Source organism: Stigmatopora nigra, unplaced genomic scaffold (genome assembly GCF_051989575.1).
Source record: "Stigmatopora nigra isolate UIUO_SnigA unplaced genomic scaffold, RoL_Snig_1.1 HiC_scaffold_273, whole genome shotgun sequence".
NCBI classification, from domain to species: Eukaryota; Metazoa; Chordata; class Actinopteri; order Syngnathiformes; family Syngnathidae; genus Stigmatopora; species Stigmatopora nigra.
The window spans coordinates 4991-19466 of record NW_027551729.1 but is presented as its reverse complement, the minus strand read 5'-3'; the positions used below and the strand labels follow the sequence as shown (position 1 = coordinate 19466).

At 36.6% G+C, this 14476-nt stretch overlaps 1 protein-coding gene across 1 annotated transcript; it reads left to right on the top strand.

The window, feature by feature from the left end:
* Positions 1-1723: 1723 nt before the first annotated feature.
* LOC144193234 (solute carrier family 2, facilitated glucose transporter member 10-like) lies at positions 1724-14245 on the top strand (the record flags this gene model as incomplete). The annotated part of the gene is made up of 5 exons (XM_077711995.1): positions 1724-2962; positions 4444-4566; positions 5666-5801; positions 5866-6011; positions 13025-14245. Coding segments are annotated over 4 exons (1595 nt in total), but the record flags the coding sequence as incomplete, so codon positions are not given.
* Positions 14246-14476: the final 231 nt, after the last annotated feature.

Sequence of the window (14476 nt, the reverse complement as noted above, 5' to 3'; positions counted from 1 at the left end):
TATGTGTGTGTGTATATGTGTGTGTGTATATGTGTGTGTGTATATGTGTGTGTGTATATGTGTGTGTGTATATGTGTGTGTGTATATGTGTGTGTGTATATGTGTGTGTGTATATGTGTGTGTGTATATGTGTGTGTGTATATGTGTGTGTGTATATGTGTGTGTGTATATGTGTGTGTGTATATGTGTGTGTGTATATGTGTGTGTGTATATGTGTGTGTGTATATGTGTGTGTGTATATGTGTGTGTGTATATGTGTGTGTGTATATGTGTGTGTGTATATGTGTGTGTGTATATGTGTGTGTGTATATGTGTGTGTGTATATGTGTGTGTGTATATGTGTGTGTGTATATGTGTGTGTGTATATGTGTGTGTGTATATGTGTGTGTGTATATGTGTGTGTTGTATATGTGATGTGTATATGTGTGTGTATATGTGTATGTGTATATGTGTATGTGTATATGTGTATATGTATATATATATATATATATATATATATATATATATATATATATATATATATATATATATATATATATATATATATATATATATATATATATATATATATATATATATATATATATATATATATATATATATATATATATATATATATATATATATATATATATATATATATATATATATATATATATATATATATATATATATATATATATATATATATATATATATATATATATATATATATATATATATATATATATATATATATATATATATATATATATATATATATATATATATATATATATATATATATATATATATATATATATATATATATATATATATATATATATATATATATATATATATATATATATATATATATATATATATATATATATATATATATATATATATATATATATATATATATATATATATATATATATATATATATATATATATATATATATATATATATATATATATATATATATATATATATATATATATATATATATATATATATATATATATATATATATATATATATATATATATATATATATATATATATATATATATATATATATATATATATATATATATATATATATATATATATATATATATATATATATATATATATATATATATATATATATATATATATATATATATATATATATATATATATATATATATATATATATATATATATATATATATATATATATATATATATATATATATATATATATATATATATATATATATATATATATATATATATATATATATATATATATATATATATATATATATATATATATATATATATATATATATATATATATATATATATATATATATATATATATATATATATATATATATATATATATATATATATATATATATATATATATATATATATATATATATATATATATATATATATATATATATATATATATATATATATATATATATATATATATATATATATATATATATATATATATATATATATATATATATATATATATATATATATATATATATATATATATATATATATATATATATATATATATATATATATATATATATATATATATATATATATATATATATATATATATATATATATATATATATATATATATATATATATATATATATATATATATATATATATATATATATAAAAATATTGATCTTTTTTCAAATGTCTCCTTCTTCTTAGGTTGCTCTACCCTCCTGTTGGCCAGTGTCATTTCCTTCCTGGGAGGTCTGGTTTTTGGTTACGAACTGGGAATCATTTCTGGCAGTTTGCTGCAGCTCAAGGCTGAGTTTGGACTCAACTGCATACAACAAGAGGCACTTGTCAGCTCCTTGTTGATTGGAGCCTTGTTCGCCTCTGTAGTGGGGGGTGGCTTAATTGACCGTAATGGGTGCAGAAAATCTATCTTGCTCAGTAATATCCTATTGCTGACTGGAAGTCTCATCCTCCTTATCAGCTCCTACACATCACTATTGTTGGGCAGGTTCACGGTGGGATTTGCCATGTGCCAATCATCAATGTCCTGCTGTATCTTTATTTCGGAGCTTGTGACTCCTGAGCGCAGGGGTTTTTTGGTAACGCTGTACGAAGCTGGAATCACTATAGGCATTCTTATTGCTTACACTATAAACTATATTTTGTTTGACTTACAAATGGGTTGGAAGTGGATGTTTGGCTTAGCTATAGTACCAACCTTGAGTCAACTTGTTTTTATATGGTTTCTTCCATCAAACACCGGGGAACGATGCATTTATTCTGAAACACCCCTCAGTGCTACAATGGAAAACCAAAACAAAGCTTGGCCTAACAGCAGCAGGGAAGGCAAGAAGGTACAATATGATATTACATACCTTTTCCGTCGTGAAGACAATATGAGGACCCGCACCATCATTGGGCTTGGACTGGTGCTATTCCAGCAGTTCACAGGCCAGCCAAATGTTCTCTTTTATGCCTCCACAATATTTCACTCTGCGGGGTTTCAAACAGACAACTCTGCACTGCTTGCATCTGTTGGTATTGGAACAGTCAAAGTCATCGCCACGCTCAGCTCAATGGTGTATTCTGATAAAGTTGGAAGGAGGCCTTTGCTTATCGGTGGCTGCAGTGTCTTGGCTTTTTGTTTAATATGCATTGGAGTTATCAGTGGACATTTACTGGAGGAAGCCATAGAACCTTGTAGTCCAAATGGGTCAACTGGCAACAAAACAAGGCAACTTCATTTAAAACTTGGAAATTACACATCTTTTGATGAAAATAACAAACTGCAGGTTGCTGATGAACTAGTTTTTGGACACAAAACAGAAGGAACTATGGATCCCATTATGGAATCTTCTCACAGCGTTCAAGAAAAAGTTTTCAACTGGATCATTCTCATATGCATGATGGGAGCTGTCACTGCATATTCCATTGGATTTGGCCCATGTTTGTATATTCATCTTAATTATATTAAAAATAGACTATGTGCAATGGTTTCATTTGCATCCATTGGTTCAATATGCAGCAGTGCTTTAAAACCTCAAATCACGGATATTTACACACCAATAATATAATAGAATCTTGTCAACAGCATTAAAAAATAATTAAGCCTCACACAAATCCATGAAGTAAAAGTATTAAAATTGTACCAAAAAAATGTAACATTTCCGTTAGCTTTCGATGACGTCACAAGAATGAGGGGGCCGGAAGGGCAGTGGGAGTATGCCTCAATGGAAGAGTAGTATGTAGTTCTTACTAGTTTTATCATGGATTGCAAAATTCCAAGTGGGCACCCAAAACATGTTTACCCTAAATGTTCTAACTGGAGGCTCAAGCACCTTAACATGGCTCCATTCACATATAAGATCTATTAATTTCTAAATATCTAATATTTAGGATCCCTTGAGTATAGTAACAAACCTGCCAATTGAACATCTAATATTTCATCATCAGAAATTAAAACCGGGATTTTAGTAGTGCATTTTTGACAATCCTGGCTGAGAGACGGACTGACTGAAAGCGGAATATTTTACTGTACTTTAGTTAAAAGAAAAACAATCCAACTCATTGGGCACGTGTCATTTGTCACTTGGTAAAAGCCAGTGTCGGTGCTTGCATTTTCTAGTAGCGCCTTCTATCGGAACTCTTCTATCAAACTTGTGTTTTGACCGTAAGCTCAACTGAGAGCTGGCAAGCAAATGGTTAGCAGGAGAATGTTAATCAAAGCTGTTAGTTTTAATCCCTCACACATTTTACTGATAATGCTTGAATAATTAGAAAACAAATTTAAAAAACTCGATAGAAAGGACAATGAAAACCTACAATGGAACTTTAAAAAGTAATTGCCTATTATGTCAAAGTTACTTCTGTATCTAAAATGTAGATTTACAGCACGGGCCTATTAGGTCAAAGTTACTTCTGTATCTAAAATGTAGATTTAAAGCACGGTGAAAATTTTATAGATATCAGAAAACATCTTCCACTGGTGGTCGAGATATTGCAAGTGTGACAACCATTCTCTTTCTCCCCCACGATGGCCATTAAGGACATTGTAAAATGTATACAATAATTCAGGCAATGCTTAGTAGAAAAAAACAACGCAGTAAGAAGCAATTATATGCAGCAGTAAGGTCTGACAAAGGGAATTTAGAATTTCATAAAGGATGGATAGAGAGTTTATTGTAAAATACTAAAAAAAACAAACTTAAATGTTAAAATAACTTGAACATTTATAACAATGAGGAAATCCCAAATACACTGACTGTACTCTATTTGCAAAATGCTGAATTCCAGATTTTTGTAAATTTTCCTGAGCTAAAAGGCTCAAAGCGTGAAATAGCACACTCATTCATTTGCTAAATGCTTCTGGTCAGGGCTTCCCTGCATCTTGACAGCACAGAATCTCATTGTTTTTCTCATTGTTGTAGTGACCTGGCTCCTTCTCAGTGAAATATTTCCTGCTGCTTTGAAAGGGAGAGCATTTGCCCTTACGACCTGCTTCAACTGGATTGCCCACCTTTTGGTTGGCTTCACTTTCCTGGACATTTTAAGTAAGCTCTCCTCATGCAGCATCAAACAGTGATGCTGAATAACTGCTACAGCACACACGACATGTTGTGGGATCTATATGTAGGAAATTTTGATTTCTAAAGCGAAAAAATATATAAATATAATAAAGTATATAATGGTTATCCTATCAATACAAGTAACAGAAAAAAAATCAACAGTGAAATGCTCTTCTTTTTGATGACAAAATAATATACCATTGGACCTATTGAATAATAAAAGAATTTGTGAGTGAATTGAAAGATCGGAAGAATGTATACTTTTTATTTGATATTAGCAAGGCAAAATTATTTACATATCACAATTTAATACAAGGTAATTAGCAAGACACAATTAACAAATGTATATTTAAAAACAGCACTGGTCTATGAAATTGAGGATAACATCGGCTTCAGAAATGAAAATGGATAAGTAATCCTTCGAATATCACGGATAATGTAGATCAGATTGGGACGCGATGCAATTACTATAGACAATAATGTCGCATTTTAGTGCAGATCTTGACCTCAAGACAGGTATAAAAATGTCCAACACTAAAAACACAATCTGGTCGCTGTGTTTGTAGCTGCATAAAAGGGTCCAAGAAGAGAGGAGATCTATAGTAACTTCGATTTTTAGACAATGTTATAAACTAATCCGTCCAAATCACCCATTTTCTTATTTATGTGCTGAATCGATCAAAAATGAGGAATTAAAATCAAAAATATGAATGACAAAATAACTATTTTTAAATTATAATTGATACCTTCATGAAGTGAAATCCATCTCAAACCTGGAACTTTCAATTAAATTTTCCATCATGCATTCATTCCTTTGTTTCAACATTAAAACTTTGCATTGGCTGATTTTTGTTCAGACCTGTAAACTGTTTATTGTCTGTGAATGGCTATTATTTTGAACTTTACATGCTCTATGATTACTGAGCGCCAGTCAAGGTTCTATCTTGTTACCCTTATTTGCAGCGATAGAAATACAAAGTAGATTATGTACTAGAGGATTTTTTTAAAAATAGACATGCGAAATGTGCTTTGGCCTTATGAAGTCACCAAACACTGATTTGTCTGTTCGTTTTTGAATCACTAGATGCAATAGGTCTGTCTGGCACTTTCCTAATCTATGGGATAACCTCAATTGGAGCTGCAATTTTCTTCTACTTCATGCTACCCGAGACCAAATGCAAGACACTGGATGAGATCGATCAAGAGCTACGTTACAACAGGTGTGTCCTTTAGGATGGTAAACATTTTATTTGGAACACAATATTTTCATGTGCTCTGGTCTAGGTTTCGCCACAGAGCAGAGTGCTGTGACTTTCTCAGACAAAGGAATCATCCACCCGAATACCAAAGAGTTGCCACTCAATTAGTGGGTGACTGTTGAAAGAAAGAAACAAGCAATATCCCCAATTGTTGCAATAATAAACATATAGGTAATTTCGTCTGTATTTCATTCTTATAACTTTTTTGTTCATCTTAATAGCAATTTTATTTATTTTTTATTTATTTATTTAAATATTTGGGGTACGGAATGAGACACTGGGGGCGGGGCTACTTGCTGAAAATTAAGATGTGGTCACATGACCCATAGATGCATTTTCTATCCTGGATTCTATGTTTGAGCTGTTGTGATCATATAAGGGTGTCAGACTAGGACCATCTTAGATATAATATTTAGATTTTTTTTTTATATAAATGGATTTAAAGAACGGGATTAAAAGCCCTGAATATTCATTTTTTCATTTTTTCATCAAACTGTGATTTTCAGTTTTTTTTCTTCACATTCTGTCTGTCATGGTTGAGGTTTACCCATGTTGACAATTACAGGGCTCTCTAATCTTTTCAAGTAAGATAACTTGCACAATTGGTGGATGACTAAACACCCATTTGCCCCACTGTATGTAGAACTGGGATTACCCGAGTTTCTTGGCATATTCTAGATAGCCGATAAGGATCTCATGGTACACTGCTGTTCTTAAAACTCTGGGTTTGAAGAAGTGAATACTGTCGAGGTAAGATATGTAGACTCGTCTGGTGTTGGGGAATGGGCATTCAGAGCCGTACTCCTGTACATGCATGCCAAAGAAGCACACATCGACACCATCTATCTCCTCAAAGGCGAAAAGTGCTTTGGTTCGGTAAGGAAAGCTCTCTGGCATCTCACCAGTATCCACAAATCTTGCTTTCATTCCTTGTTTAACCTCTACCGTTTTGTCGGAGCTAGCATACCAACATGTTCTTACCTCAAAAACTCAATATATCTAAAAATAAAATTGCTGAATATTTTTGGGGGTTGAGAACTGTGATTTTCAGTTTTTTTTCTTCACATTCTGTCTGTCATGGTTGAGGTTTACCCATGTTGACAATTACAGGGCTCTCTAATCTTTTCAAGTAAGATAACTTGCACAATTGGTGGATGACTAAACACCCATTTGCCCCACTGTATGTAGAACTGGGATTACCCGAGTTTCTTGGCATATTCTAGATAGCCGATAAGGATCTCATGGTACACTGCTGTTCTTAAAACTCTGGGTTTGAAGAAGTGAATACTGTCGAGGTAAGATATGTAGACTCGTCTGGTGTTGGGGAATGGGCATTCAGAGCCGTACTCCTGTACATGCATGCCAAAGAAGCACACATCGACACCATCTATCTCCTCAAAGGCGAAAAGTGCTTTGGTTCGGTAAGGAAAGCTCTCTGGCATCTCACCAGTATCCACAAATCTTGCTTTCATTCCTTGTTTAACCTCTACCGTTTTGTCGGAGCTAGCATACCAACATGTTCTTACCTCAAAAACTCAATATATCTAAAAATAAAATTGCTGAATATTTTTGGGGGTTGAGTGGGGCTTTTTTAGTTTGAGCTATTTTAGGAGGATATCCGTGTGTCCCGGTGACCATTACTGTGCATAATTAGGCAACATAACAGTAAAACAAATATAATTCCATTTTAATAATTTATTTTCACCAAGGAAACAAATACAACAGCTCAACATCCACAAATATACATGTATGACATTCAAAAAGAGATCAATGACCAATAGAGTCACCTTTCTTTGCGAACAACACTGAAAAGCCTGCCATCTATGGAATCTGTCACATTGCATGCAACAGCAACCACGACCTCGCAGACATTCTTAAGAGGGGTGTACTAATTTGTAAAACTCACATTTGATGAGGGACCATAAGTTTTCTATGGGCTTCAAATTTGGTTAACATGGAGGCCATGTCATTTCTTTTTCTTCATTCAGGCCTTTTCTTGCTAGACACGGTAAGGTGCATTTGAATGTATGTGATGGAGCATTGTCCTAAAAAAACATTCCCTCTAAGCTGTTTGCGTGGGCAATTACGCATGACTCTAGTGTTGTCTGCACACAGCAAACCGAGATCGGACGTTTGGTCGACGGACACTTCGTCCACCGACGTTTTGTCGAGCGTACGTTTGTTCGACAGACAGTTCGTCGATTGGACAATTCGTCGCCGGATTCGCCGCCTGAAATTTCATAGAACGGACCATTCATCGCCAGATTCGCTCGCTCTCAAAATTATAATCATTAGAGAGAGCGAGAGAGTTTACTGTTTAAAGCGATCAACCAGGTAATCTCTTCCTCTCAAAATTTTAATTACCAGAGTTTGTCATTGCATTGACAATGTCAGAGCATTAATATCTAAATATCTAATATCAAAATTATCAATAAGTTGCGGATTATTGACGTGTGTAGATGTTTTTCAATTTATGTGTTCCTGGGTGACAGAACGAAATGTCCTGTTCTCGTGCGTGTATAGTCAAACTTGCCTCAATCGTGCCCATCCCAAATTTTATACTAGTTTACAAGAAATTACAATTGATATACTAATAGTCTCGATGTGTCTGTTGGGCGAGCTGTTTGGCATTGTCATGGGCTAAAAGTATATTAAGACTTTTATTTGTTTAATAAAATAATAAATTAAACACTTTATTAATAAATAATAAATTAAACACTTTAGCATGTCACATTTACATACACACAGTTTACAAGAAATTACTATTAAATAATTGTAATTTCTTGTAAACTGTATCCAAATAAGTCTTAATATACTTTTAGCCCGTGACGACGCCAGACAGCTCGCCGAACAGACACATCGAAACTATTAGAATATTAATTGTAATTTCATCCACCCAAATACCAAAGTTGCCACTCAATTTCACGCTTCTTGCAACCCTGTTGACTACCGTAATTACTCGCATATAAGTCACTTTTGACTGACAAAAACAGATGACATGCACGAAACTCCAAGTTGACAACGCCATAGCAAGACAATATGGCCGATACCCTCATTTAATTCATAATTCAAAAGAGAGAAAAAATAAACAGAACAAATGCTAAACTAAATTTATTTTGAAATTCAAGAAAAAAAACTCACTTGTGCCCGTCCGTCACTGCTCACTCGGGGAGCAGCCATCTTCCCCAGGGCGCTGCCGTCTTACCTAGTTAAACGTGCTCTGACTGGCCAGACGCGAGGAGCCTTGAATTTGAAATAAAACAAAATTCCACTTTGATTTTTTTTGGTTTTAGTTCTTGTTACAAAGTGACAACTACTGTGATAATATGAACCATTAAATCAATTGAAATATTTTGATATTTGAAACAATATGGCTGCCATTAAACTTCTGGTAAGAAGATTTTAATTTCTGTTACTAGAACACATCAGGTTTTCATCAAGATACTTATTTTTTTCAAATTGAATTGAAATTTGATATTTTGTATGTACAATGGCAGGCATATTAACTTCATGATATTGACCCAAATAAAGTGCTTTTGTTTCATATAGTATCTCAGAAATACCACATGATGATTTTTCTAAAGATTTTCCCTTCAAAGTAACACATTTGTATTCCTTATTAAAACCATGAATATGGAGGTGAAAACTGAATCAGGGGGCGGCTTATATGTGAGAAATTGTAAAATTCAACAATTTTATAATCGACGTCTCCTGGTCCCTCGGGAAGTGTTCCAGGCTTGTCCCACCGGAACGATGCTGCGGGTCCGACCTCGAACACGATGGGGAGACTATGTCTCCTGGCTGGTGCAGAAAAGCCTTGGGATACTCTTGGAAGAGCTGGATGAAGTGGCTGTGGAGAGGGAGGTCTGGGCCTCCCTGCTAATGTTGTGATCACACCGTGTAGCGAGACGCGAACGGGGGAAAGTTTACCCTGATGCGGAAACGCCGAAGGAAAAGGGAGGCCGTACCGTTGCATTTGATCCTTGATTTAATTAACTAGCAAAAACGTAACATAAACAACTTGGGCTTGAAAGAATTTACTATGACAGAACTGAAACATGATATCCCATGACGCAGCGTGGCGTCAAGTGACGTAAGCATGACAACGAACAAATCAGTCGATCCGACGACAATCAACACAACCCATAATCCTTAAAAAGCCAAGGAAAAACTAATCACATAATTGCAACAGCTGATAACAATAATGACACCACGCCAGGAGGGGCACATGAGCCACTCCTGACAGTAACTTCCCTCTAGGGTCCTCGATGTCCCAAGGTCAATTATACATGAGAAACGAGAAACAAGCAGGGAGGGCTGGTGGGAGCTCTCGCAATGTCCAGTGGGCGTCCACACCAACCCGTGAACAGATGAAGGAGAGGTCAGTCCGGCGGGCGTCCGCGCCGGCCAGAAACGAGACGAGGCAGTGGCAGGTCTGGCGGGCGTCCGCGCCGGCCAGAAACGAGACGAGGCTGTGGTTGGTTCAGTGGGCGTTCGCGCTGGCCAGAAACGAGACAAGGCAGTGGTCCGTCCGGCGTCCGCGCCGGCGTGTGACGAGGCGTGGCAGGTCTGGCGGGCGTCCATGCTGGTCCTTTAAGTGTTGGCCAAGCCAGCACAGTCGGGCACCTTACCCTAGTTGCTCGGGGGGTCGCCAACTCCCCCTTCCCGGGGTGCCGGAGCATTGCCGCTCTCGACGTTGCCGGCCCCATCCTTCAGGGGTGCATTGCCACTATCGATGTTGCCGGCCCCGTCCTTCAGGGGTGCATTGCCACTTTCGACGTTGCCGGCCCCGTCTTCCAGGGGCGCCGGCGCATTGCCGCTCTCGACGTTGCTGGCCCCGTCTCCCAGGGGCGCCGGCGCATTGCCGCTCTCGACGTTGCCGGGCCCGTCCTCCTTTTGAGGGCCTGTCAAGTCCATCTTCTGACCCATTTTTCCAAAAGAAAAGAAGTTGCCTAATACTCGATGTAGTGTGTTGATTTCATTAGACCACACCCCTTCTCATGACAAAGATGCACATCACCTGATGTTCTTAATTATTAGTGGGCTTTTGAGCCTATACAGCTTGGAGTAAGAGAGTGTGCATAAAGAGGATGATGTGGTCAAAATAATTAGCACATTTTCTCACATAAGCCCATACAGTAATACCTCGATTATCCCGGATAATGTAGACCAGACAGGGCCGCGATAATCAAAAAGTAGGATCACCCCTATTAAAATTTTCTACTTTTTTTTCTTGAGTGCAAAGTTCTAATATCAAGAGTGGGTTCTGGTCAGTGGGTTTCAGCGTGGATTTTCACATTTTTATGAACTTACGAGAAAAAAAAAATCCCCAGAAAAAAATGTACGATGTAGTGAGGCTGCGAAAGTTGAAGCGCAAAGTGGCGAGGTACTAATGTGATTGTAACTAAAAAAAAAGATGACTCAATCAAAGGTATGGCTCATATTCGCACAAATTAGACTTGACATGCACGAAACTACAAGGTGACAGAGTCAAAACGCCAAAACGAAAGATAATGCGGCTGATACGGTCATTTATTTCCAAATATAAAAAAGGTAAACAGATAAAACGCGAAAGAAAAATGTATTTTGAGGTCTATGAATGAAATTTAAGGAAAAAAATAAAACCTATCTTGCATGAAACATGAAAAAAGAAATTACTGCCATTGGTCGCTGTTGGGTTTATTCTGTATTACTATTATAAATATAGTTGTATTAAGTCATTTCTTTGTTAAATCATTCTCTTATTATTCTCAAAGTGTTGCGAGGTCACCAATAACCGCCAAGTCATCTTTAACCTGGACTGCCTGTTCCAGGATGTTTATACAAACAATTCACCCAATCTGAGTCTTCGAGATTCGTTGGTCCCTTTTGTAACAAGGCCAGGGCTATTCGGCCAATAACAAGAATGTTGCTTTTGTTATTTACAACATAGCAACTATACCTCGTGACGCACTTCGGGTTTTTCTTTATGTAATTGTTATATGATTCTTAGGTCAAGGGAAGGCATAATTGTTCTAATCCAAATGTTGTTTGGTCTAGTCTCCTGCCTTGTTATTGGTGAAATACTTCGATTGTTATTGTAGTTCCAGATGTTGTTTTTACTCATACGTGATGAAATGATCAACAACTCTGTAAATTGTTTTGATTCATGGCAATAAGAGTCTATTCGAGGAGACGTTCGGAAGTTGTAGGAGAAACTCTGGCTTGTTGAATCTCCCCTTTGAGGTTTTATCCGTGATCCATTCTATTTAATTAAATGTCAATAATTGAATAAGATGTCTGCCTGCAGTTATTGATAATTACGAACGAGGGTAATTATTAATGAACCTAACATTTTGGTCCTTCTGAGCTTTGGAGGTCAATATACCGGAGCGAGAACCCAGGCGCTGCTGTTCGACATCTGGTAAGTGACCGTGCGCACGGCGTCTTCAAAACCCTTGGTGGGCCGGAGTTTTCGACGGGGGCGCCTGGATTCTCGGGGGTTGAAGACTTATCCTGCTGGAGGGAGACATCTGACGGATCTCGGGTAAGTCCACATTAATGTCTGCATGTTGTGACGGTGTTTCCAAATGCGTTAAAGGGGCATTGAATGTGAAGGTCCATTCTGGGTAATGTGACTTGCGTCCTGGGTGACGGCGACAAAAACCCTGTGTTTATACTAGTCAATGGCAGGTACATTTTTGGGGCTGGAAAGTGTCCTGTGTCTCAAGGGTAGGCACGAATATATTGTACTGCAGGTACATTTTTGGGGCTGGAAAGTGTCCTGTGTCTCAAGGGTAGGCACGAATATATTGTACTGCAGGTACATTTTTAGGGCTGGAAAGTGTCCTGTGTCTCAAGGGTAGGCACGAATATATTGTAAACGTTGTATGGTGTTTTTGTGGTTTCTGCAGTAAAATTAAGATAAGCCTAGGAAATACAGTCGAAGGGGTAATACTTATAATAAATATAAAAAAAGTTAACTGTGGTGATAAAAAGAAAGTGCTGGTCATCTTCACGTTGGGACAGGACCTCACCGTGGGATCTTGACCGCTAACTTCACCAAGTTGGCCACCACCGTCAAAGCTGATGAACAAGTGTTGGAGCTCAAGACCCTGATCCAGTGTGGGGCTCGGATGTCCCCCTCAAACACAAACACTGGTCAGTCTCCTCCAAAATCCTAATTGCTCTGTTCCCCTGGGTAGGAGCGACAAGGAACACCTTGCGTCTGGAGACCATTGACTGCAGGTTCCGGGCCTGTGTCAGCGTGTCAGTCCGGCTAGAGCAAGGCCGAGAGGTCCTAGCCGCCATGGCCCAGGTGATTGTCCAGGTCCGCCTTGCTCTTGACGGAGTGGCCACTCAGCAAGGAGGCGTGTGTGCCATGGTAGGAGACTAATGCTGCACCTTCACCCCTGACAACACATCTTACTCATTCCATGATGCCCTACAAACTATAAAGAACATACAGAACGCTATGACAAGACATCCGGTTTCACAACCAGGATGGCCTGATGAGTTCCTTTTGCGCTTATGGACAGACTACCGTTCATGACTGCCATTGCTCTTGTGCTTGTTATCCTAACCCATTGTTTGCCCTGCTTCTCAGCTTTGATCAAACATACTATTAATGTCACAGTCGAAAGGACCATGATTGTTGAAACCCAGCTAATGCTAACTCGTATACACATGCAACAATCCCAATCTGACCCTGATGTTGTGCTACTGTCTGAAACTGATTAATACGTCTTTCCTATTGTGAGGCATCAGGCCATGAGGCAATCGTCCCAAACGGGAGGTCAGGGGAGGGATTCTCCTTCAACTCCTCAAGGGGCTTTTGCCTACTCCAAGTTGGTCTAAACTCCAGTTTGAAGTAATTTGTGAAGAATTTTGTTCAAAATAGCGTCGCTAACGAACAAGGTTCCGATGTGTTTATACTCACACGGGAGGGAATTGTAAGATTATAATAGTTTTTGTGAGTAAAAAAACATAATTCTCATAAAAACTGTGAATGGCTGAGATGTCAGCATAAACACTCAACAGTCTGGCTGATTAATCAATCTTTGTCTTGTGATTGAGTTGATATGTCAGCACGAACCGTCAACTGTCCGACACTGATCAATTACTTTTTGCACTGCAAATGACTGAAACGTATCTGTCCAAAGTCCTGGTGACAACTTGCCTGTATTTAAGACTCACTCACTGGTCATTCAGTGAAAACTGCAAGGACAGCAGACTGTGAGCGGTGCAGGCTGTTTGAGTTCTCCCCATTTCTGCTGTCCGGTTATAAACCTATTTCCCATTAAATTGATCTTACTCGTTCTGCTACTTAAGTTGTTTTTCAGACCTATCAGCTATAAAACCTTTAATGCAGCTACAGCTGCGACACATAAAAAAAGAATCAACAATAACCTAAAAAAAAAAAAAATATATATATATATATATATATATATATATATATATATATATATATATATATATATATATATATATATATATATTATTTAGGAAAATAGACATTTTACTCACCAAAAATTATTTTTATTTATACACAAAATGCATCCTCCTTTCTTTTTTCAAGAAGATTTCAATTACTCTGTGGTACAGATTACACGTGCGTTTCAGGTCCATTAAGTTCTTCTCTATCGCCATCAAAGCTA